General features: G+C 33.9%; 1 protein-coding gene across 5 annotated transcripts in view; it reads right to left on the bottom strand.

The window, feature by feature from the left end:
- Positions 1–26,770, bottom strand: part of Smchd1 (structural maintenance of chromosomes flexible hinge domain containing 1) — a 151,290-nt gene that overhangs the window by 90,145 nt on the left and 34,375 nt on the right. For all 5 annotated transcript variants that reach the window (XR_009228878.1, XR_009228879.1, XM_046467441.2 and 2 more), the window contains 10 exons: positions 24,770–24,936; positions 21,692–21,782; positions 20,549–20,759; positions 17,800–17,920; positions 17,538–17,721; positions 16,077–16,271; positions 14,654–14,767; positions 13,795–13,901; positions 12,090–12,172; positions 11,660–11,773 (listed from right to left, as the gene is read on the bottom strand). Coding sequence is in view for 3 of the 5 variants with exons in the window: in XM_046467441.2 (XP_046323397.1) it covers positions 11,660–11,773; positions 12,090–12,172; positions 13,795–13,901; positions 14,654–14,767; positions 16,077–16,271; positions 17,538–17,721; positions 17,800–17,920; positions 20,549–20,759; positions 21,692–21,782; positions 24,770–24,936 (1,387 nt within the window). In the remaining 2 variants the exon portion in view is untranslated. The remainder of the gene's footprint in view (positions 1–11,659; positions 11,774–12,089; positions 12,173–13,794; positions 13,902–14,653; positions 14,768–16,076; positions 16,272–17,537; positions 17,722–17,799; positions 17,921–20,548; positions 20,760–21,691; positions 21,783–24,769; positions 24,937–26,770) is intronic.

Raw genomic sequence — 26,770 nt, 5'->3', positions numbered from 1 at the left:
TGTCTCTCCAGTGCTGCCTCCTTTGCTCTGCCTCCTTTGCAGAAACTTTCCCACAAAGAACCTTTTGATGATTAAAGCTATAAAAATGTGCTAATAAGCTAGGTCTGGGTCACTGTTCCTCCATCAAAGGACAGTGTCCCTCCAGCTTTCTCTCTACATGTGTTTGTCTTTCTCAATCCCCCATAACCTCTCACTGATTTCTGAATTAACAGTCATGGCAGGGCAGCTGGCCATGGCAGTATAATACACCCAAATGAATCACATTAAATATATAAAAACTCTAAGTATACAAGAATACCTAAAATAAATTCTCAAAGGGCATTACTGTAGAGCACTAATTCTGTACTCTAAAAATCTGGAATAAAACAAAACAAGAACCAGACATGGTGGCATATACCTGTTATCCCAATCCCAAATACCTGGTAAATTGTAGGCCTGCCTGGGCAACATTAATAATACCCTGTCGTGGGGCTGGAGTTGTGGCTCAGTGGTAGAGCAATCGCCTATCATGGGCAAGGTCCTGGGTTCAATCCTCAGCACCACATAAAAATAAATTAATTAATTAAAGGTATTATATCCAACTACAACTAAAAAATAAATAATAAATAAAATAATATAATTGTAATTTTGTGGGTTAGTCTCTGTGTCCTCTATTCTGAACCATTGGTCCACTAGTCTATTTTGGTGCCAATTTCATGATGTTTTTGTTACTATTGCTCAGTAGTATAGTTTAAGGTCTGGTATAGTGATGCCACCTGCTTCACTCTTCCTGCTACGGATTGCTTCAGCTATTCTGGATCTCTTATTTTTCCAGATGAATTTCATACTGCCTTTTCTATTTCTATAAGGAATGTCATTGGAATTTTGATAGAAATTGCATTAAATCTGTATAGTGCTTTTGGAAGTATGGTCATTTTGATAATATTAATTCTGCCTATCTAAGAGCAAGGTAGATCTTATCATCATCTAAGGTCTTCTTTGACTTTTTTCTTTGTATTTTCATTATATAGATCAATTATCTTATATTAGACAAAGATGCTAAAAACATGCATTGGAGAAAAGATAGCCTCTTCAACAAATGGTGCTGGAAAAACTGGAAATCCATAAGCAACAAATGAAATTAAACCCCTATAAACCCCTATATAAACCACTCAAAACGGATCAAGGACTTAGGAATAAAACCAGAGACACTGCTTCTAACAGAAGAAAAAGTAGGCCCTAATCTCCATCATGTGGGATTAGGCCCCAACTTCCTTAATAAGACTCCTGTGGCCCAAGAATTAAAATCAAGAATCAATAAATGGGATGGACTCAAACTAAAAAGTTTCTTCTTAGCAAAAGAAACAATCTGTGAGATGAATAGAAAGCCTACACTTTTGTTTTGTCAATTTTTTTTTTAATATTTTATTTTTTAGTTATCGGCAGACACAACATCTTTGTTTTGTTTTGTTTGTATGTGGTGCTGAGGATTGAACCCGGGCCACACGCATACCATGCGAGCGCGCTACCACTTGAACCACATCCCCAGCCCAAAAGCCTACACTTTTGGAAGCAAATTTTTACCTCTCACACATCAGATAGAGCACTAACCTCTAGGGTATATAAAGAACTCAAAAAGCTAAGCACCAAAAAAAACCCAAATAACCCAATCAATAAATGGGCCAAGGACCTGAACAGACACTTCTCAGAAGAGGATATATGAAAAAATGTTCATCATCACTAGCAATTACAGAAATGCAAATCAAAACTAATCTAAGATTTCATCTCACTCCAGTCAGAATGGCAGATATTATGAAGATAAACAACAGTAAGTGTTGGCGAGGATTGGAGAAAAAAGTACACTCATACATTGTTGGTGGGACTACAAATTGGTGCAGCCAATATGGAAAGCAGTATGGAGATTTCTTGGAAAATTAGGAATGGAACCACCATTTGACTCAGCTATCCCTCTCCTCGGTCTATACCCAAAGGACCTAAAAAACAGCATACTACAAGGACACAGCCACATCAATATTTACAGTAGCACAATTCACAATAGCTAAACTGTGGAACCAATCTAGATGCCTTCAATAGATGAATTGGAAAAAAAAATGTGGCATATATACACAATGGAATATTACTCAGCAATAAAAAGAGAATAAAATCATGGCATTTGCAGGTAAATGGATGGAGTTAGAGAAGATAACGCTAAGTGAAGTTAGCCAATCCCAAAAAAACAAATGCCAAATGTTTTCTTTGATATTAGGAGGCTGATCCATAGTGGGATAGGGAGAGGGAACATGGGAGGAATAGACGAACTCTAGATAGGGGAGAGGGATTGGAGGGGAAGTGAGGAGTTATGGGGTTATAAATGATGGTGGAATGTGATGATCATTATTATCCAAAGTATATGTATGAAGATAATAATAATAATAGTATTAATAATACCCTGTCTCAAACTTTAAAAAAAGGAGGGGTAGTGGGAGGATATAATTCAGTGAACACTCCTGGGTTCCATCCCCAACACTGGAGGTATCCTCTCCAAAAATAAACTAAGGCTTTATACTCCCTTTTCCTGAAAATGCTATTTTTCAGAATAACCAAATTAACCTCACTGATAAAGGAAACTTCTTCACATACAAACTCTAGAAAATAAATTAGGAAGAATCGGAATGCCAAAATTATCATTTCACATAATCAATAAAATAAAAGCAAAAAAATATGGATAAAATATTGACAATTTAGATATTATATACCTGCAATGTAATACTATAATGTAATACTATAATAAACAGATTACTTATGAAGTACTGATTTCTTGCTTTAGGGGTAAAAAAAAAAAAAGTGAACTTAAATCTAATCAAGTTGTTAGGACTAACTTCCAGTTTGCAGGAAACAGAATATTGGACCAAGTTAAATGATACCTGTAATAATCTCATACAGAAATATATATAGTAATCCTAGGACACCCTCTACATACCTTCTGCACCCTGCAGATACCAAAATTTGCAGATGTGCAAGTCTCTAAAAAATGATGTAATATTTGCATATAACTTAAGCATAAACTCCCATATATTGTAAACCATCTCTAGATTACTTTTGACATCTAATACAATGTAAATACTATGTAAATACTGTTATACTACATTGTTCAGAGAATGACAAGAAAAAAAGTCTGCACATATTCAGTACAGAAGCAATTTTTTTACGAAGTATTTTCAATCTTTACTTGGTAGAACTAGCAGATGTGGAACCCCTGGATACGGAGGAATTTGAAGAGCTGGGTATATTTGGTTTTACTTGGAATTTTGAATACTGTGAGAGAAGCATTTCTTGTTATTTATTACAAAGTCCCTTTTCAACCACATTTGAGTTTGTTGATGAAGTAACTTTTGGAAACCACCCAAGGATGAAGGGCAGGTTGCCAGAGGAATGTACCATGTGACAGAAGACTGAACTTCCATATACAACTCCAACCTCAGGGGACAGGTGAGAAGAGCTGGATATTGAATTAAATCACCGAATGTCAATAAATTAATCTATCACTATCTACTATAATGACATCCCCATAAGAAACTCCATAAGGAAGAAGTTTTGAGGGCTTCTGGGTTGTGACCTTATCAAGGTGTTAGAAGGGTCCCCTAAAAGCTACAAGTACCTCCTCCACACCTTGTCCTATGCATCAATTTGGCTCTTCCCGAGTTGTATCCTTTATAATAGACTAGTAAGCATAGTAAGCATAAGTATTTGTTTCTCTGAATTCTGTGAACCATGCTAGGAAATTATCAAATCTAGAGAGGAGGTCTTGGGAAAGTATGGATTTGGAACAGACTTCTTAATTGGGTGGCACAGTTGAGGTCTGTGCTAACTCTGGGCAGATAGTGCTAGAATTACATTAAACTCCAGGACACCCCAACAGTGTCTGGTAAGAAATGAAAAACTGGCTGGTGTGAAAAAACATACATGACATATTGGTGTCATAAGTTTTCTATCTGAGTAGAAGAAAAGCTTATTTTCCTCTTAAAACATTCCAATTAAATAATGAGAAATAAATAAAACACTACATAAGTTCTGTTATAAAATCATTGGCAAGGTAAAAGGAGGGGGCTCTCCTGTGGAAAAGAGACTTAATACATAACTAAACATAATACATATATGTGCCTGATATCCCCCAAAACAACTATAAAATGTTATCAGTTTAGCAAATTGGGGAATATTGAGCTGGACTGGGTATCATATGGTAATAACTGAATTATAATTACATAAGAAAGAGTCCATAAGAGAAACGTACTTGTGATTCAACAACCATCAAAAAAGAATGGATGAAGCAAATGAAGCCAAATATTTGATAATTTTGTGGAACTAGGTTAATCAGTGTATAAGGGCTTGTTACATAATCCTACATGCGCTTCATGAATAACAAAAAATTTTAAAAATGGTGCAAAAAATTTTTAATTTTAAATAAGTTATAAATTGGTCATAGAAATTAGTAAATCAATATAAAATATCTATAAAAGGATTCAGCAACTTTCTTCAGTGTATATTTGTTTTATTGAAATGCATTTTTCATTTTTAAAAGATAGGCAGCAGCACCCACAATTGTTTAATAAAGTGTCTTCAAACTAAAAAAAAAAATAAAAATAAAAATGCAAAACCAGGCCCAGTGGTACATGCCTGTGTAATCCCCGTCACTCAAGATGCTGAGGCAGGAGGAGCACTTGAATGTAGAAATTCAAGACCAAGCTAGGTAATGCTTGAGTTTAGAGGTTTGAGACCAACTTAGGCAACAGGGTCAGACCCTATTTCAAAAAGAAAAAGATTTAAAACTCCACAAAAGTAAGCATGTTGTTTTCTTCATGTTTTTCTAGTGCCTAGTATATAGGAGATAATTAATGCATATTTATTGAATAAATACATTGAAAATCAGAAAGTTGTCTTTTCATTTCTTTTCAATTTTCTTATTCCCCCTTCCTTGAATTCTACCTGCCTACTCTCATTCTCTTTAGTGACTTCTTCCCTTCCCTTCTAATATCTTTCCTCTCAAGCATCAAATAAATCTATAAGAGTAAACAGTAACTCAGCAGTCAAACAGAACAAGAAGTAACATGAGCAGCATAAAAAAGCAAGGAAGAAAAGGAGTACAAACAATGAAGGACAGCCTAAATACTCAGGAGGACCTAGAGTCAGCAGAAAAATGGTCATATAAAGAACTCAAGGAATACCTTAGACAGATGGAATGGAACCTTAAAGAAGATACGAGACAGCAAATCCAAACAGTGAAAGAACACTTTGAAAATGAATTACATAGACAGATAAAAGAAGAAGTTAAGCATCTTTATCAGGAGATTGAGATTATAAAAAAAATACCAAACAATAATTCTAGAAATGAAGGAAACGATAAACCAAATTAAAAACTCAATTGAGAGTATCACTAACAGAGTGGAGCAAGTAGAAGCCAGAACATCAGATAATGAAGACAAAATATATCATCTTGAAAAGAGTCTAGCCAACTCAGAAAGGCTGGTAAAAAATCACGAGAAAAACATCCAAGAGATATGGGATAATATAAAAAAACCAAACTTACGAGTCATCGGGATAGAGGAAGGTACAGAGATTCAAACCAAGGGAATGAGTAACCTGCTGAATGAAATAATTACAGAAAACTTTCCAGAAATAAAAAAGGAAACGGATATACAAATTGTAGATGCATTCAGGTCACCGAGCTCACAAAATCACAGTAGACCAATGCCAAGACACATTGTTATGAAGATATCCAATATACAGAACAAAGAGAAAATATTAAAAGCTACAAGAGAAAGGAGGCAGATTACATTCAGGGGTAAACCAATAAGGTTAACAACGGATTTTTCATCTCAGACGCTGAAAGCGAGAAGATCCTGGAACAACGTATTTCAAACACTGAAAGACAATGGATGCCAACAAAGAATTCAGTATCCAGCAAAATTAAGCTTCAGATATGACAACGAAATAAAAATCTTTCATGATAAACAAAAGCTAAAAGAATTTGCAGCCAGAAAACCAGCATTGCAAAGCATCTTGAGCAAAACACTACACGAGGAAGAAATGAAAAACAATAACCAAAACCATCAGTGGGAAGTGCCTCTGTAAAGACAGAGGGCGGGGGGAAAGCTAATCATGGAGAAACAAACTAATTAAAAAAAAAAAAAAAAGAAGATAAATAATCAAACATGGCTGGAAGTACAAACCATATATCAATAGTAACTCTAAACGTTAATGGCTTAAACTCTCCAATAAAGCGACATAGGCTGGTAACATGGATTAAAAAAACAAATCCAACAATATGCTGCCTCCAGGAGACACATCTGATTGGAAAAGACATACACAGGCTGAAGGTGAAAGGTTGGGAAAAAATATACCACGCACACGGTCCTCGTAAGCAAGCAGGGGTGGCCATCCTCATATTGAATAAAATCGACTTCAAGACTAAGTTAATCAAAAGGGATAAGGAAGGACATTATATACTGTTAAAAGGAATCATTCACCAGCAAGACATAACAATCACCAATATTTATGCACCAAATAATGGTGCTGCGACGTTCATAAAACAAATTCTCCTCAAGTTCAAGAATCAAATAGACCACAACACAATAATTATGGGTGACTTCAACACACCTCTCTCACCATTGGACAGATCCTCCAAACAAAAGTTGAATAAAGAAACTACAGAACTCAATAACACAATCAATAACCTTGACTTAACTGACATATATAGAATATATCAACCATCATCAAGTGGATATACTTTTTTCTCAGCAGTACATGGATCCTTCTCAAAAATAGACCATATATTATGCCGTAGGGCAAACCTCAGTAAATATAAAGGGGTGGAGATAATACCATGCATTTTATCTGATCATAATGGAATGAAACTGGAAATCAATGATAAAAGACGGAAGGAAAAATCCTACATCACATGGAAAATGAACAATATGTTACTGAATGATCAATGGGTTACAGAAGACATAAAGGAGGAAATCAAAAAATTCTTACAGATAAATGAAAATACAGACACAACATATCGGAATCTATGGGACACAATGAAAGCAGTTTTAAGAGGGAAATTCATCGCCTGGAGGTCATTCCCCCAAAAAAGGAAAAACCAACAAATAAATGAGCTCAGACTTCATCTCAAAGCCCTAGAAAAGGAAGAGCAAAACAACAGCAAATGTAGCAGAAGGCAAGAAATAATTAAAATCAGAGCAGAAATCAACGAAATTGAAACAAAAGAAACTATTGAAAAAATTAACAAAACTAAAAGTTGGTTCTTCGAAAAAATAAATAAGATCGACAGACCCTTAGCCATGCTAACGAAGGGAAGAAGAGAGAGAACTCAAATTACTGACATACGGGATGAAAAAGGCAATATCACAACAGATGCTATAGAAATACAGAAGACAATTAGAAATTATTTTGAAAACCTATATTCCAATAAAATAGAAGATAGTGAAGACATCAATAAATTTCTTAAGTCATATGATTTGCCCAGACTGAGTCAGGAGGATACTCACAACTTAAACAGACCTATAACAATGGATGAAATAGAAGAAGCAATCAAAAGACTACCAACCAAGAAAAGCCCAGGACCAGATGGGTATACAGCGGAGTTTTACAAAACCTTTAAAGAAGAATTATTACCAGTACTTTTCAAGTTATTTCAGAAAATAGAAAAAGAGGGAGCTCTGCCAAATTCATTCTATGAGGCCAACATCACCCTGATTCCGAAACCAGACAAAGACACCTCAAAGAAAGAAAACTACAGACCAATAACTCTGAAGAACCTAGATGCAAAAATCCTCAATAAAATTCTGGTGAATCGGATACAAAGGCACATCAAAAAAATTGTGCACCATGATCAAGTAGGATTCATACCTGGGATGCAAGGTTGGTTCAATATACGGAAATCAATAAATGTTATACACCACATCAATAGTCTTAAAGATAAGAACCATATGATCATCTCGATAGACGCAGAAAGAGCATTCGACAAAGTACAGCATCCCTTTATGTTCAAAACATTAGAAAAACTAGGAATAACAGGAACTTACCTCGACATAGTAAAAGCTATCTATGCTAAGCCTCAGGCTAGCATCATTCTGAATGGAGAAAAATTAAAGGCATTCCCTCTAAAATCTGGAACAAGACAGGGATGCCCTCTATCACCACTTCTATTCAATATAGTTCTCGAAACACTGGCCAGAGCAATTAGACGAAAGAAATTAAAGGCATAAAAATAGGAAAAGAAGAACTTAAATTATCACTATTTGCAGGTGACATGATTCAATACCTAGAAGACCCAAAAGGGTCTACAAAAAAACTACTAGAACTAATAAATGAATTCAGCAAAGTGGCAGGATATAAAATCAACACGCATAAATCAAAGGCATTTCTGTATATCAGCGACAAAACTTCTGAAACAGAAATGAGGAAAAACACTCCATTCACAATATCTTCAAAAAAAAAAATAAAATACTTGGGAATCAACCTAACAAAAGAGGTGAAAGATCTATACAATGAAAACTACAGAACCCTAAAGAGAGAAATAGAAGAAGATCTTAGAAGATGGAAAAATATACCCTGTTCATGGATAGGCAGAACTAACATCATCAAAATGGCGATATTACCAAAAGTTCTCTATAGGTTTAATGCAATGCCAATCAAAATCCCAACGGCATTTCTTGTAGAAATAGAGAAAGCAATCATGAAATTCATATGGAAAAATAAAAGACCCAGAATAGCAAAAACAATGCTAAGCAGGAAGTGTGAATCAGGCGGTATAGCGATACCAGACTTCAAACTATACTACAGACCAATAGTAACAAAAACAGCATGGTACTGGTACCAAAACAGGCGGGTGGACCAATGGTACAGAATAGAGGACACAGAAACCAATCCACAAAACTACAACTATCTTATATTTGATAAAGGGGCTAAAAGCATGCAATGGAGGAAGGATAGCATCTTCAACAAATGGTGCTGGGAAAACTGGAAATTCATATGCAACAAAATGAAACTGAATCCCCTCCTCTCGCCATGCACAAAAGTTAACTCAAAGTGGATCAAGGAGCTAGATATCAAATCAGAGACTCTGCGTCTGATAGAAGAAAAAGTTGGCTCCGATCTACATATTGTGGGGTCGGGCTCCAAATTCCTTAATAAGACACCCATAGCCCAAGAGTTAATAACAAGAATCAACAAATGGGACTTACTTAAACTGAAAAGTTATTTCTCAGCAAGAGAAACAATAAGAGAGGTAAATAGGGAGCCTACATCATGGGAACAAATTTTTACTCCACACACTTCAGATAGAGCCCTAATATCCAGAGTATACAAAGAACTCAAAAAATTAGACAATAAGATAACAAATAACCCAGTCAACAAATGGGTCAAGGACCTGAACAGACACTTCTCAGAGGAGGACATACAATCAATCAACAAGTACATGAAAAAATGCTCACCTTCTCTAGCAGTCAGAGAAATGCAAATCAAAACCACCCTAAGGTACCATCTCACTCCAGTAAGATTGGCAGCCATTATGAAGTCAAACAACAACAAGTGCTGGAGAGGATGTGGCGAAAAGGGTACTCTTGTACATTGCTGGTGGGACTGCAAACTGGTGCGGCCAATTTGGAAAGCAGTATGGAGATTTCTGGGAAAGCTGAGAATGGAACCACCATTTGACCCAGCTATCGCCCTTCTCGGACTATTCCCTGAAGCCATTAAAAGAGCGTACTACAGGGATACTGCCACATCGATGTTCATAGCAGCACAATTCACAATTGCTAGACTGTGGAACCAACCCAGATGCCCTTCAATAGATGAATGGATAAAAAAAATGTGGCATTTATACACCATGGAGCATTACGCAGCACTAAAAAATGACAAAATCATGGAATTTGCAGGGAAATGGATGGCACTAGAGCAGATTATGCTTAGTGAAGCTAGCCAATCCCTAAAAAAAAAAAATAACAAATGTCTTCTTTGATATAATGAGAGCAACTAAGAACAGAGCAGGGAGGAAGAGCAGGAAGAAAAGATTAACATTAAACAGAGACATGAGGTGGGAGGGAAAGGGAGAGAAAAGGGAAATTGCATGGTAATGGAGGTAGACCCTCATTGTTATACAAAATTACATATAAGAGGTTGTGAGGGGAATGGGAAAATAAACAAGGAGAGAAATGAATTACAGTAGATGGGGTAGAGAGAGAAGATGGGATGGAGGGGAGGGGGGATAGTTGAGGATAGGAAAGGTAGCAGAATACAACAGTTACTAATAGGGCATTATGTAAAAATGTGGATGTGTAACCGATGTGATTCTGCAATCTGTATTTGGGGTAAAATTGGGAGTTCATAACCAACTTGAATGTAATGCATGAAATTAGATATGTTAAGAGCTTTGTAATGTTTTGAACAACCAAAAAAAAAAAAAAAAACACCAAAAACAAAAAAACCCACCCTGTAAGCCTTCACATATATGGTAAGTTGATTTAACAAGGGTGCCATGATCATTCAATAGGGAAAGGATAGTGTTTTTACAAATGTTGCAAGGCAATCTAGATACCTGCATACACTAGAAGCACATAAAAATAAGTTAATGGATTAAAATAAAAATTAGAGTAAAAACTACTTTAAAAAAAAAAGTTCAAGGCCATGCATGGTGGTGAACACTTGTAATCCAAGCAATTTGAGAGACTGAGGCAGGAGGATCTCAAGTTTGAGGTCAGCCTGAGCAATTCAGGGAGGCCCTACTCAGCAAGACATTGTCTCAAAATAAAAAAATAAAAAGGGCTGGGGATTTGCCTTCATGGTTAAGCACCCTTGGCTTCAATCCCTGGTACCAAAAAAAAAAAAAAAACCAGTTAAACTAAGAATACCAAATCTTAAATGATATGTGGCGTAGACAAACAAGTATACAGTGACAAAATAGATTATTCAAATATAAAAGAAAATATTTTAGGCAGTTGAGACAAAACAATGAATAAGAATGTTATTAACAGGTGTGTTAGAGTTAAGGAACTAGAAGATAAGCAGTAATATTCAGCTCTTCCCACCTCATGTATTATTTATTTATTTTATTTATATTTTGTGGTACTATAGATTAAACCCAGATGCTTCTTCATGCTAGGCAAGCACTCTACCATTGAAATGCATGCCCCACCATTCTAAATTTTGAGACAGGGTCTTGCTAAGTTGCCTAGGATGGCCCTGAACCTGCCCTCAATCTCCTAAGTAGGTGTGATTACAGGCATGTGCCACCAAGAAGGTCAGCTCTTTCCCCTTGACCACAAAAAAGGACCAGGCCTAGTATCTGGGGTTAAGTACTTCTGGTTCACAGTTTTAGAGCCACAGTAGTTTTCATTTGGAAGAGACCTTAATGATTATCTAAATTAGTAGTTCTACACATATGTATCATACCTGTTCTTTATCTCATAATTACATTTCTGGGAACATTCAGGCTAGTTTTGAAAAACATAAACCTTAGTAATAAAAAGTGAACTATTTATATCACACATAAAATTTTTAACTTTAATCAAATTCACTATCATCAGATTACTGTCATCAATAAGTACAAGAAGATACTCAAATCTGTAGCACATCTTTAAGAACAACATTAAAGGTCTGAATTTGTCTGTATACTTACAGTGTAATACAACTTTAAGCTCAACTAGGAGTTTCTTTGAACCTCCGTGACTTGTTCCTGGAAGCTTTTGCATTGCCTCTCCCTTTTTATTCAGTATTTCAATTCTTAATGCACCTATGAGTTAAAAGTTAAAATAAAGCATATCTTAATTACACCCCAAAACTCTGCTTAATCTGCTAGGTTTTCCTATCACATTTTAATTTTTCATGGTTCTTTACTTATTAGAAATATAAGACAAAATAAAAGCATTTTTTTTGGTATTAGAAAAACAACAAACTAGACAAAGACATAAGATGTTAAGTTCTAAAGATTATTAAAAACATTAAATATGAAGCAAAAATTCAAACTAACTACAACTACTTTATCCAATGGAAAGATCAAGTGCAAGCAAAATATAAAATACTGTGTCTTTATTTCAATGATTACATACCAATAGGGGTTCCAGCAGGCCTAATCTCATTAGGCAACAATTCATCTCCTTCAGGCCAAGTTACTGACAATCTATCAGGGAGCCTATAATGAAATTAACCTATTAATGTTTCATAAATTTGGTTAATTATAGTCTTAATTAGAAATATACAACTTAACTACCTGGCATGTGTGAGACCCTGTGTTCAATATACAATACCACCTACCCCCCCAGAAAAAGTATATAAGTTACTAGAATCTTAGTTTTTTTTCTTCTTTTAAGAGTTTCATAGTTATACATAGTAGTGGGTTCATCATGACAAACTCATACATACATAGAAATCCATTTCACTTCATGATCCCCCCTCTTTTTTCCTCGCATCCTCCCCCTGCTCTACTAGACTTCCTTTAAAGAGTTATTGTTGAGGGGCTGGGGATGTGGCTCAAAGTGGTAGCATGCTTGGCTAGCATGCAGGCGGGAGGCACTGGGTTCAATTCTCAGCACCACATAAAAATAAAACAAAAATATTGTGTCCTCCTAAAACTAAACAATAAAATTTTTAAAAAAGACTTATTGTTGATATATACATATTTGAAAGGTTAAATCTGGAAATTTATATGACTAATCAACTAAAATGTTTTGTCTTTTCTTTAATTTTGCTGTAGCTTCCAAAAAAAGCAAGTCAAAATATCTTGAGAGAGGATGAACTCTAAGAAGAGAAAATTTCAGTAAAAACCAAAATGATTACATCATCAATACATAAGCAAAATTTGTAGAAGTAAAAATTTTGCTTTTTAGAAGGTTGTTAAAGTTTGGATATAAGATATAGTCTAAAAAGCTCCTGTGCTGATGCAGGAGGTAAAATAATCAGATTATGGGAACTCTAACCAAATCAGTGGATTAAACGATTTGATGGATTAAGTTAACAATAGTTGGTTAAAGTTAGAGAACTAGAAGATAAGCAACTCTTTCCAAATTATTAATCCATTTGGTAGATTAATTTGAATGAACTATGCGGGTAAATAACTGTAGGAAGGTGGAGTGTGGGTGGAAGATGTAGGTCTCTGGGGGTGTACCCTTTAGGATTTTATTTTTTCTCTTAGCCTCCTTCCCCTTTGCTTCCTGGTTTCCATAAGGTGAGCAGCTTTCCTCCTCCATCTTCTTCTGCCATGAAGCTATGCCTCAGGCCCAGAGTGATGGACTAAGCAGACTATGGACTGAGACCTCTGAATACATAAGCCAAAATAAACTTTTCCTCCTCTAAGATGCTCTTATAAGGTAGTTTTGGTCATAGGGCAAAAAGGAGACTAACACAAAGGCATTATAATTTTCACATAGTTATTAGACAAAACAGGTTGCTTTTTAATAAATGCCTATTATAATCATGGTACCTAAAAATATAATACTTCAGATACATAAGATATCCTTTTCTCCTACAAATGTAGGGTTCTTTTTTTGGTAAACAGACATTTAATATTTAATGTCAAGAAGTTCACCTCAATATGTAGAACATTTTTTTTTCTTCAGTGCTGGAGATTGAACCCAGGGCTTCATGCATGGTAGTCACATGCTCTACATCTGTGCCATACCACTGACACCTATCTATACATTATCTTAAAACTACAAAGCACTATCAGAAGGGTAAATGACACACTCAAGGATACTTAAAAGCATTACAATGCCTCTTGAATTTTTTATTTTTGCCATATTTCTAGAAATGACTTACCTTGCCATTTCATCTTCTACATATTTTCTCACAGTTTTCTCAGCGACTGTCCTATCCAGCTTTGCAATTGGGACAGTTTTCACTTCATCATATAGTGCCTGAGGTTCCTGAATTAATAAAATTAATTTATACCAACATTCCAAAGAAAACCATTTAAATTTAACTGCAAACGCCACTTGTTTCTGTCAAAGTGATCTATTTTACCTTTTTAAAGTGTTAATTTTTAACTTTTTTGTTGTTGTTCTTGTTAAAGACAGATACCTTTATTTTATTTACTTATTTATTTTTATGTGGTGCTGAGGATTGAACCCAGTGCCTCATTCATGCTAGGCAAGCACTCTACTACTGAGCTACAATCCCAGCCCCATTTTCCCTTACTTAAATGAGAATAGTTATTCTTACATTATACAAGAGTATCTATTTTCATTTTTTATGTAATCTCCATTGTCCAAATGATAAACCACTCAAATAACAAGATATGTAGGGAAAAAACTCATTCTATTCTTGCAGTTACTCATTCTTAGGAGAGAATTCTTGCTCCAATGTTTACTAGCTTATAGGCCCTGGAGGAAATGTACACTTTACAAAATCCCCATGATAACTATAACTATATATATATGTGTGTATGTGTGTGTGTGTGTGTGTGTATTTGTAAAACATTGGGCACGTAGATGTTAAGTTCTAAAGATTATTAAAAACATTAAATATGAAGCAAAAATTCAAGCTAACTACAACTGCTTTATCCAATGGAAAGACCAAGTGCAAGCAAACTATAAAATACTGTGTCTTTATTTCAATGATTACACAAAAGTGGTACCAAGAGTCTATCAGTACATATTTTTATTACTTACTGTCTTACCATTGCAATTTGAACTTCTCCTCCTGTAGCATATACTTCTCCATCATGATCACCATAAAGAAAAAATCTTACTATGCTTCCATAAAAGAGGGGGAGTGTCTTGATTGTCTTGACCTAATAAATTAGTTTAAAAAAAAAAAAGGCTAAAGTATTAATATTACTAACAGGTTTAATAATAACAACTTTACAAAATTCCTTTATACAATGCAAAACACCTTGATAACCATCATCAGAAAAACAAAAGCACTGTAATATTTTAATAAAATTATTTTCATAAAGTGCACTTTATAAAAAGTAATATTTTTAATATTTCCATTATTTCAATTCAGAAATTCCCAAGAAGTACTTTTAAGACTTTATAACCAATCTACCCTTCTTAGCCTCATTTCTACTACATTTTTTCCATACAAGGTAGGCTGCAGGACAACCCAACATTTATTGCTTGCTATAGGATCTTCTAGAAAATATTTGCCCCACTGCCACAAAGTATTTGACAAATGTGATTACTTCCTCCTTATACTTCTTCACTTGGCTTCAGGGATACTATATTCTAGTTTCCTTGGATCTCACAAGCTTATCCTTTCAGTATTCCTTTGCCAACTCTTTCTTTATATTCTAAACCTTATATGTTAATGCCAAACCCTAAGTGTTAATGTTAACCCTTAAATGTTGGTGTTAATGCTTTAAGCTCAGACTTGGCCTCTTCAGCTATATTCACTACTTCAAGGAATGATCTCATCCAATTCCAAGGCTTTAAATATATGATGGTGACCCTCACATTAATGAATTTTAGGTAAGAATAGATGTCTTTCTACTTTTGTTAATTATCTGTGTAGATTCAAGCCTCTACCTCTTTTAAAGTTCACAAAAAATGCTGCTTCTTCACCCAAGTACTTCATGATTTGTTGTCTTCTTCCAAATTCAGAAAATTGCCTCCTGTCCTTCCAAACTATCCTTCTCTCTTCAGTACACTTATGCCCCTATTAGCTATTTTTATGTATGTTTATGTTGTCTCTGCTCTTAGGTTATAATAACACTAGAAACAAAGCACATTTCCTCCATCTCTGCATTCTCCTCAATGCGGTCAAAAGGTACAGTGAGTAAGCAGGTGCACCTACCCTCAAAAAAAAAAAAAAAGACTAAAAAAAATATTTCACAACACATTAAAACAACTTTGATCTCCATGTAACTAAAAATTAGAATAAGAAACAATAAAAAAATCTTGCTAAATGAGCCTCTGGCAATAAACAAGCTTTCCTTTTTAAAATGTCATAGTAAATTATGTAATGAAAATCAGTTTATCCTTTTCATTCTATACTAATTCCTTAGAGCTAACAAATGCATTATTTTAAATTTTAATACAAAAAACTAATTTAGTTTCAAATTCTACTAAAAACTAAGTCTAAATGTAAGTTAAACCTACCAGCTGTCCTGCTTTGTATATTTTTCCATCCCATTCTATTGCTGAGTATGTTGCCCAGGGGCCTTGCTTTTTAGAGGGAAGATCAGGACGGGTAATTATTCCTTTAAAAAGTGTAAATTTTATCTGTTTGTCATACTTTTCATGACAGTCCTTGAGCCATAAAGCAAATTCTCGGTCAATTTTCATTCGCTGCTCCTGTAAATTTTAAAATGTTATATGAATATAGTTACTAGTAAACAAATATAGCCATAGAAATATGTCACTCATTTCATTTTTTTTCTTTCATATACCAAACTTCAGAAAAACTAGTAAAAAAATGAAAATATTTTGCTGGATCTTTCTGGTTTTGTCCTTTTCCCAACCTCCTTGCTGGGGATCCTTCTGTAAAAATTTAATTTCAAACAAAAGTATTACTTAAGAAATCTTTGAATATCATCCTTGAAACCAAAGTCTCAGTGGTGAATACCCAACAACAAAACTTTTATTTCTTGCTTTAAATCCTACACTAACTACCAAAATAAAAAATACTGGCTGCCCAGAAAAAGAACAAGCTGGCTTCTAGGTCTGAGCTACTATTTATTAGCTATATCCTCAGCCCTTCAGTGAGTAATTCTTAAAAAGTTTATCAATCTTCTATGATTCTGAATCTTTACAATAGCAAAACTAATTTCAATATCTTATAGGAATGACTGGCTATAAACACCACATGCTATGTTGTATTTATTACTTAGCAATTTTAAGCTGATAATAAAAATCTCTTGGCAATACAGCATTAAACTACTGAAAGAGTAGTATCAAGTAAAAATTTCTGAGCTATGTGGGTAGAAAATGTACACTAGTTCCATTCAACATTTATTTATTTTCTTAGTTGTAGTTGGACACAATACCTTTGTTTTATTCATTTATATGTGGTGCTGAGGATCAAACCCAGGGCCTCGCACGTGCTAGGCAAGCACTCCATCACTGAGCCACAACCCCAGCCCCCCCATTCAATTTCTTAATGTTTCTTCAAATTGAAATCTTCCATATTAATTAATATTAATAACACTGACTAACTTGAAATCATCTTTTAGCAGAAAGTATTTTATAGTTCTTTTCCATTTTTTTATCCAGACTAGATTAAAATCATATAGTCAGGTTATTAATGTGCAGAGCCCATGATACACACAGATGTTCATACATGCTCCCATTAAATAAAGCTGCTTTAAGTCGTCTTCTTCTATTCACTGTCTGCCTTAATACTAAATCTAAAAAATAAAATTTTATCTAAATATTGTCTAATTAATTTGAAATGAGTTATAAACAGTTGAAAGTATATAAAAATATTTAAGCACCATAATCTTTTGATTGACTAAATCCAAAGTATGCAAAATAACTTCAAAAAAATCTATATTACTAGTGTCTTTGGTTTTACTTAATAGAATTTTGCAAACACTCAAAACTTAATACTTAAAGTCATACCTGTCCATTTAAAATCCTTGTAAAAAGGGTGTTCTTATCTTTCAATTTCAACTCAAGATCCATGAATGTCAGTTTATTTGTGCTGACCTGAAATTTGTCATTAGTGAATAATGCACCAGATATTCTGTTGTAGCATTCAATTGGTGCAAGCCCTCTCTTCTTAGGAGGAGTACACCAGTCAAAACTTGAACAAAACAAAACATCAGTTAGTAAAAAGATTAGGTTATAAAATGATGTAATTTTAGCAAAAACCAAAACTTACTCTTCAACTGATGTATATGGTATTAATCGTCCATTCCAAAAACATTCAAAAATAGGTCTTTTCCCTCTTGCTGCTTTCTCAAGCATGAAACAATCATCATCATCCTCTTCATCTTTTAATTCTAAATAGAAAGTGTAAGTGGAATGTTTTTATTTCTATAAAGTAGGATCAATTTTTATTATTAAGCCAATTTCTTTTTTAAAAAAATTTTTTTTCTTAGTTGTAGATGGACACAATACCTTTATTTTGCTTATTTATTTATTTTTATGTGGTGCTGCGGATGGAACCCAGTGCCTCACATGTGTGACGCACGTGCTCTGCTGCTGAGCCACAACCCCAGCCCCTACCTAAGCCAATTTCTATGACTAAAATACATATTAATTTTACTTCAGAGAAATGATAACAAAAACCCATGTGATCCTTCAAATTGTGCCCTATAAATCCTATAAATTTTACTTGGTTTGCCTTCAAAAAGGGAGACTTCAAAGTGGTTCCATATTACTAACAGCATTTGTCATTTAAAGTGATTATTATAAACCTACCAATTTGTACTAAGAATAACATGCTAATCGATTAGCTTGCAGCTTCAAATCTATTTACAGAATTAAAACAGTCATATATCCAAAAAGATCATGTCCTACAACAAAATCCCTCTCCTCTACAAATATAAGTGTCTACATTCTACATCTAAAACACAGTTGCACAATTAAGAAAGAACAAATATGTTCACATGAAAATCCCCTGAGAAAAATAAAGTGTCTAGAAGGAACAAGTTTGCCTGGTTTGGACAAATCAGTCAATAATTCTGAACTAAATTTGATATAAATCACCACCTTTTCAAAGATCAGATTTAAGTAGGCAGGCAATGTGCACACAAATAGAATTACAAGATATGTTAACATGTACCAAAGCATGATTAGCCCAATTATCCATAAACTGTTTCTTAGCAATATATTCTCATATGCCCAGATAAATTAAGATCACACATTATGATCCTAATATATTAATGCCTTGGCTATCCTGTCAGTAAGTCATCTAACTAAAAATAAAGCCTTTTCCTCTCAAAAACAGAAGTCCCTATGTAAAAGTTGTTTTGGGTTTGTTTTTTTTTTTTTTTTAATCCAAATCACTTTGCTTTTATAGAACCCTGGAGGTCATCACTCAACTTAGTGGCTCTTTTTTTTTTTTTTTAAATAAACCAGGGATTAAACCTAGGGATGCTTAGCCAGTGAGCCACATCCCCAACCCTTTCTAAAATATTTTATTTAGTTACAGGGTTTTGGTGAATTGCTTCGGGGCTCCCTGAATTGCTGAGGCTAGCTTTGAATTCACAACCCTCCTGCCTCAGCATTCTGAGCCTGTGGGATTACAGGCATGCACCACTGTGCCTGGCTAGAGGTTCTCATTTTTTTTAAATTAATTTTTTAAAATTTATATATGACAGATGAATGCATTACAATTCTTATTACACATATAGAGCATGACTTTTCTTATCTCTGGTTGTATACAAAGTATACTCACACCAATTCGTGTCTTCATACATGTACTTCGGATAATAATGTCCATCACATTCCACCATCATTTCTAACCCCATGCTCCCTCCCTTTTCCTCCAACCCCCTCTGCCCTATCTAAAGTTTGTCTATTTTTAATACAATTTTGAGTAACTATATCTGTCTACAAGAATATAAAAATCAGGGCTGGGGTTGTGGCTCAGTGGTAGAGTGCTTGCCTAGCACGTGTGAGACACTGGGTTCGATTCTCAACACCACATATAAACAAATAAATGAAGAAAAATCCAACAATAACTAATAAATTTAAAAAAAAAAAAGAATATAAAAATCAAAAAATAGCACATTAAACAGAGATCAGGTGTATTACAGAAGGTAGAGACACTGAGTAACAATATGTATTAAGGACTTATTTGTGAGCATTATTCTAAGAACTTTGCCTCAATTTTTTATTTAATCTTCACAATACCTCTATGAGGTATGAACCACTACCCCCATTTCATGGAAAAGGAACTTAAGGTAGAGACTAGTTTATTCAAAATTACACAAAAGAAAACAGCAAAGATGGGATTTAAATCAGGAAATCTGATTGCAGAACCCAGAGAAGTAAAAGGATTCTGAGAAAGTTTCACATTGTTAATTCCTAAGTAATATTACCATAATTCAATGTAATCTCAATAAACTCATTAGGGCTTTTTAAAAGTGAATGAACACCACAAAGAAAATATTAAGTTAAATTCCTACATCACTCTATACATAAAAAATAAAAGAGATGCATTACACATAAGAACATAAAAGGGCAAAAATTTTTAGAAGACAAAAACCTACAGAATCTTTTAAAACTCTTAAGGTACAAAAACCCTTTCTATAGTAAAACAAAATCAAACTATGATGAAAAAATTGGACAGCTATGACTACATTGAGTGTAAAAACTTCCTCGTAAATACCTATAATTTAGGGAATATATAAAGGATCAATATGCATACATATCTAAAATTTTAGTTCAATAAAAGATCTAAGAAAGAACAGTTTCTTACCCATCAGTGCTTTTTTTAAATTTGGAACTGAATACATATAAAAAGTTATAAAAATTATAAATATCTAACAACCTAAGACTTGCATAAGAAAAAAATATTTTTTACTTATCTAATCTTAATAGTCCAGATAGTAATCATTGTTTTAAAAACTATTATAAATTACAACATCACATTTGTTACCTAAGAAAACAGATTAACATACTTGATGGAAAGCATGGATCATCAGGGTAAGTCTCTCTATCATACAAGAAAGGATGAAATCGGATTATCCCTTCCACTACACCGTCTCCTTCAACATGAGCCTTGAACTCAAAACTATCAGATGCTGTGTTTATATACAACGTCTGCATGTCATCTTGTATTTCTCTTAGGTTGACAATCTTAGGAGCCTTCCCTTTTTCAAACATAGAAATCTAAAATAAAAACAAAAATAATTAAATTTTATGGTGACTTTTTTCCCCCTCAGCCATGATCCAATAACAGAATAGGAAAAACTTTTATTTGTACAAGTGATCAACCAGTTTAATGAAAAAATATATATGTATGTAAGTATGTATGTCAAATGGCTTTAAGTAGCATCTCAATAAGGAATATACTACTAAAAAAATTAGAAAGTAAGCAAAGAACCAGCAAATCATAGTCAAAGGAAAGATAGGCCATGAATACATTTAATTCAAGGTTTCTTGCTAAAGGTAGAAAGTAGGATAAATTTATACTTCAAATTCTTTCTATTGTGTGGCAAATATATTGACAACCCAACACTCAAGATTCTTCTAAATCTTGTCACAAGACTTAACGGAACAAAAAGCAAATCATGTTATATATACCCCCTTTTCTCCCTGCTTCAAAATATGATGAACAGCAAGGCGTGGTGGTGCTCGCTTGTAACACCAGCAGCTCAGGAGGCTGAGGCAGGAGGATCGAAAGTTCAAAGCCAGCCTCAGCATAAGAGAGGTGCTACGCAACTCAGTGAGACCTTATCTCTAAATAAAATACAAAATAGGGCTAGGAATGTGGCTCAGTGGTCAATTGCCTCTGAGTTCAATCCCCAGAGCCCAAAAGACAAAATAAAAAAAAAAGCATAGCAATACATTGACGAATAGCAATACTTTGGGTGTCTATAGAAGAGAGGAAAAAGAGAAACCAGATACTACAACAAAGAAAGGTTTAATGAAAACAAATCTAAGAATATCTCTTTATTTGAACATCAAATAATCAAATTACTTTTGTAAAAGAAGTTGTCTAATTACTAATTTTTGTTATCCATAGTCATTTGGGACTGGAACAGGTACCTAATAATAATAGTAATATTTTAATGACAGTAATATGATGATTTTTATCTTACTTCAATGTCAATATTGTTGAAAGGTCCAACTTCTTTTGATGTACGTATTTCATTACCTTTTGGGCCATGAATATAGTAATGATAAATATGCCTGAAACAAAAAGAATAAGTTTAATTTTCATAAAATTATAGTCCTTAATCTTCTACCAAAAAATTTTATAGCTACTAACTAGTAGGTGTCAATCACTATATTAAACTTTTTTTCCCCCCTCTTTCTGGTACTGGGGATCAAACTCAGGGCTTCATATATGATAAGGGCTCTACCATTGAGCCATATCCCTAGCCAAGCCAAACTCTAGCATTTTTTAACACAGTTTCCCAATGGTAAAAACAATTCTGAAATACAGTTATTATTACATCTCATTTTACAGATACAAAACCTGGGAAGCAAACCATAAATATAACTTATCTAAGGACTAGAATTAGGGAGAGGTGGGTTTTAATTCAAGCCTTTACAAACTTCAAAATCCTCATACATTGTACTTCCCAGAAGTAGTTTATCAAAAGGCAAGGGTCTATCATTCTACTTGTCAGGGATGTTCTATAATGTACTCAAATATCAGGGAGTACCATGAATTGTTTTAACATTAAATAACAATCTAAGAAAGAGAATATCAATCTAGAAGTATTTTATGGCACTGAGATAATCCTACCTCAACATTGTAAAAACAAAACTAAAAATTCAACATCATCCCACTGAAAGCTACCACCACTGCAAAAATCTTTGCTACTTTTTTTTTTTTTTTGGTACTGGGGATCCAAATCCAGGGCTTTATGCAAGCTGCCCAAGCACTCTACCACTGAACTACATCCCTAGCCTTCTACCTTATTTTTAAGGAAAGTTAATATATTACATTTCAGTGAATTGTTCGAAACTATAAAACATCATGTGTCTATTCCTAAAACAGAAACCTGCAAAACTCCTTCATACAAAAACTCTTTCATACAAATTTTAATTAAAATTTTATCCTAGTTACTCTTCAAAATATCACTGAAGTAAACAAAATCACTAAATGCCAGGTCTGGTGGGCACATATCTATTAATCCCAGCTACTCAGGAGGCTGAGGAACAAGGGTGCTAAGTTTGAGGCCAGTGTGGGCAATTTAGCAAAACTCAGTCTGAAAATAAAAAAGGATGGGGATAACCAGGTGCAGTGGTGCTTACTTGTAATCCCAGCAACTAGTTAGGAGGCTGAGACAGAAGGATCTCAAGTTCAAAGCCAGCCTTAGTAACTTAGTGAGGTTATAACCAATTTAGCGAGACTCTCTCAAAAAGAAAACCTTAGATTCGATACCCAGTATCACACACACAGAAGAAATCTATTTTTCTTCAGACATCTCCAAGTGTTAATGCATAAGTTAACAGTAATAAATACATGAAATAACATTAAATAAGTTAACTTATCAACAATAAGTTGTTGTCAATAATAAGTGTCAATACTGACACTATTCCGAAGAGAAGGAAATCAAACAAAAGGAATCACCATACTTATCACCATACTTTAACAATTATTTATTTTGGAATGGCTAAAATTATGTGTTTTTTTTGTTGTTGTTGTTGTTATTGTTGTTAGAATAAGAATATATTTGGGGGCTGGGGCTGGGGCTGAGCGGTAGCGCACTTGCCTAACATGTATGAGGCATTGGGTTCAATTCTTAGCACCACATAAAAATTTTAAAAATAAAGTTCTATCAACAACTAAAAAATTGAAATAAAAATTTTTTAAAAAGAACATATTTTACTTATATGTTATGCACACCAAGTTCCTTCTGTAGAAGCTCTAATTATAAAATAGCTAACATAGGGCTGGGGTTGTAGCTCAGCCATAGAGCGCTCACGTAGCATGTGCAGGGCCCTGGGTTCGATCCTCAGCACCACATAAAAATAAACAAATAAACAAACAAATAAATAAATATTGTGTCCAACTACAACTAAAAGTAAATAGTTTTTAAAAATAGCTAATATAATCTATAGAGAAGAAAAATCCAAAGTTCTTACATAAAATCTCAGGCAATAAACAATAATACTCAAGAAAAAAGGTATTCCTAAAAGCTAAATTTATTTTCCCATAAAAGACAAAAAACTTTTAAAGTCTGTTAATATACACTTAATAGAGAAACTCTTAAGTATTAACAGCATTTGAGGTAAACGTGAGAAGTTTTTGTTTGTACTGAGAATTGAAAATACGGGCTAATCTACAACTGAGCTATATCCCCAGGTCTTTTTAAATTTATGTTTTGAGAAAGGGTCTTGCTAAATTGCCACGGCTGGCCTTAAACTTGCAATCTTTCTACCTCAGCTTCCGGAATAGCCAGGATTACAAGCATGTGCCACTGCATCTGACCTGGGAAGTTATTTTTTCTTTTTTTAAATATAAATTTTGTGCAGATGCAGCCATTTTAACAAGACTAAACAATTCAACCTAATGTGAATTATGAAAACAATCCACTAAATAGTATATACCATATATTATTAAAAAAAAAGCTTATAGCTATTAAATAAATGTTCCTTGCATTTGGTCGAATAGGATATATATATGTAAAACCCAGAAGTTTTACTGGGTTAAACACATAATGACTTATTTTCAGAACTACTAATATGTCATATAGGGATACAGAATTTTTTTTTATTGATACATTCATTTGTTAAACATTTACTGAGCTTTTATTATGTAGCTGCTATACTTCCAGGCAGTGAGAATACAGTACTGAAAGATATTTCAATGGGGAAATCAGACAAAAAATAAATAAAATATGAGACATGGAAAAAATATGTAGTTACTTTGAAAAAGAAGCACAAAAGGGGGACATGTGGAGAGAAGTTCATTTTAAATTTTATAATAGGTTCCAAAAATCCTGTGCCTCAATTAACACTCAGTAAACTTCAGGTGATCTATAAATAAAATTTACAGAATGAATGGCAAACCATTTTAACAGCAATGTTAGGATATTGACACTATTCTGAAGGGAAGGAAATTGTACAAAAGGAATATCAAATAGATTTTAAGGTATCTGTAATATTTTCTATCTTAAAAAAGATAAGTAGCAACATTTTTTGATCCAAATATAATTACTTACGCTAACTGTCGTGTCCAAAGATGGAAATAATTTTTCAAGTACTGTATGTGTTCAGGTTGTACCCCTGTGATAACCACAGCAGTAAAGCTATCTTTTTCTTTCTCCTCTATGATAAGATTATGTAGAAATCTTTCATCATCATTTGTAATATGAACTGAATCAGATGGCTGTAAGAGTGAACACAAATACAACAGATTAAAGCATCTGAATTATAATTATACATGAAACTACACCATCAAATTTTAATGTGACCCACTTGGATAGGTTTCATAAACAATCTTCAGGAAAACTTTTGGAGAAAATTGGCCCAATACAACAAATGAGGTGAATGTGTGACAACACTGTAAAGACAGGAGAACTTTCACACAGACAATTTAATTAGCATACATAAAGAATGCTCTATCTCATAAAGCTAAACTAATTTTAGGATCCTAAAGGAAAAGGTGAAGACAAATACTTTAAAAAATGGAGGACACTTACTATACGATGGAATAAGTCCTTAATCGGATACCTACTACTTAGGACCAATGCCTGGCCTTCCACGTCTAATGTAACTAGGGTACAATCTGGACTCAGTTGATTTAACACAAACACACTGTGTTTAAAAGGGAGTAAAATTATCCTGGGCACCAGTCCACTTTTAGAGAAATATCAAGAGCTTACAGATGGTAGGTGGGAGAGATTTAAGGACAAGAATTATAAACTTCTAACATAACAGTCTATGTGTGAAAAATTACATGAATATTCGTGTATAAATATGCTTCAATATACTGTGTATATTGCCATGTATATAAAAACTGTAAAGATAAACATTAAACCACCAGGAAATCAATCATGTATTACTTTAAAAAAAAAAGGTACTTCAAAAAACATTCTTAAGTATCTATACATTAAATTACTAATATTATACATTATACATACTAACAGCAGGTTTGATTTTACTAATGATGCAAGTTTATATCCAAATATTTATCAAGGGCTGAGGACACAGCTCATGGGTAGAGTGCTTGCCTAGCATGTGTGATGTCCTGGGTTTAATCCCTAGCAATAGGGAGGAAAAAGCTATCCACAATGTCAAATCCTATGCTTCAAATTGGGCCCAAGAAAGATAAGATATTCAAGAAAAATACTAGAGTCCTTGCTCTTTATAAAATTCCACTTGATAAGAAATGGGGAAAAAAAATAAACAAAATAACACACCACTAAAGATATAAATCAAGGACCATACAGAAAAAAAGAAGACAACATTCATTTAGAAGTTGACAGAATAGGAATATTTCAGACATTTGAGAGTTTAAGGAAATCAAGGTAGTTTAGAGTATATGGTAAATAAATGATGAAAGTAGAAAGACTGAATTAGAGCAGTTGAAAATGGGTGAAGGAAAAAAAGAGGGCAGTTAAAAGGAACAATTCTTAAAAACAGAATTAAATGTGGTGAATGCCTAGCAACATAGATTGTCAGTTCTAACTGTGAAGTCAATAATTAAAAAGGGTAGTTGGGAAGAAGCAGGTAGAAAGAAAGGTTTAAAGACTGTGTGTGTGTGTGTGTGTTTATTTTAATTTTTTTTTTTTTTTTTTTTTTGCATTACTGGGGAATGAACCCAGTGTCAATCCCCACTCCACCCTTTTTTTGGTAAGTTTTTATTTTAAGACATTTAGGGTCATGCTAAATTGCTGAAGCTAGCCTGGAATTTGTAATCCTCCCACGACAGATACCTTAGTTCCTGGGATTACCAGTATATGCAACCATACCTGGTTGTACCAAAAGTGAGTTACTTGTGGAACACCTGGGAAGGACATCTACATGAAACTGGAAATGGATGTACTGGATGTAATCAGCTATATTCATTCCTACCATCTTTTATTGTGCCTTTTTGGGGCTACAAAGTTTGGAAAACCAAAAAAGTATTATTCCCCAGCTATTTGGGTTGAGCATGCAAATGTGTTTTCAACAATTAGATGTATTAGCAAAATTAAGACTGAAGCCATTTCTAGAAATAT

Source organism: Marmota monax, unplaced genomic scaffold, assembly GCF_021218885.2.
Source record: "Marmota monax isolate L192 unplaced genomic scaffold, Marmota_monax_Labrador192_F-V1.1 WCK01_AAM20220418_F8-fsc00103, whole genome shotgun sequence".
NCBI lineage: Eukaryota > Metazoa > Chordata > Mammalia > Rodentia > Sciuridae > Marmota > Marmota monax.
The sequence above is the reverse complement of the archived record's forward strand: the minus strand, read 5'-3'. Positions and strand labels throughout refer to the sequence as shown.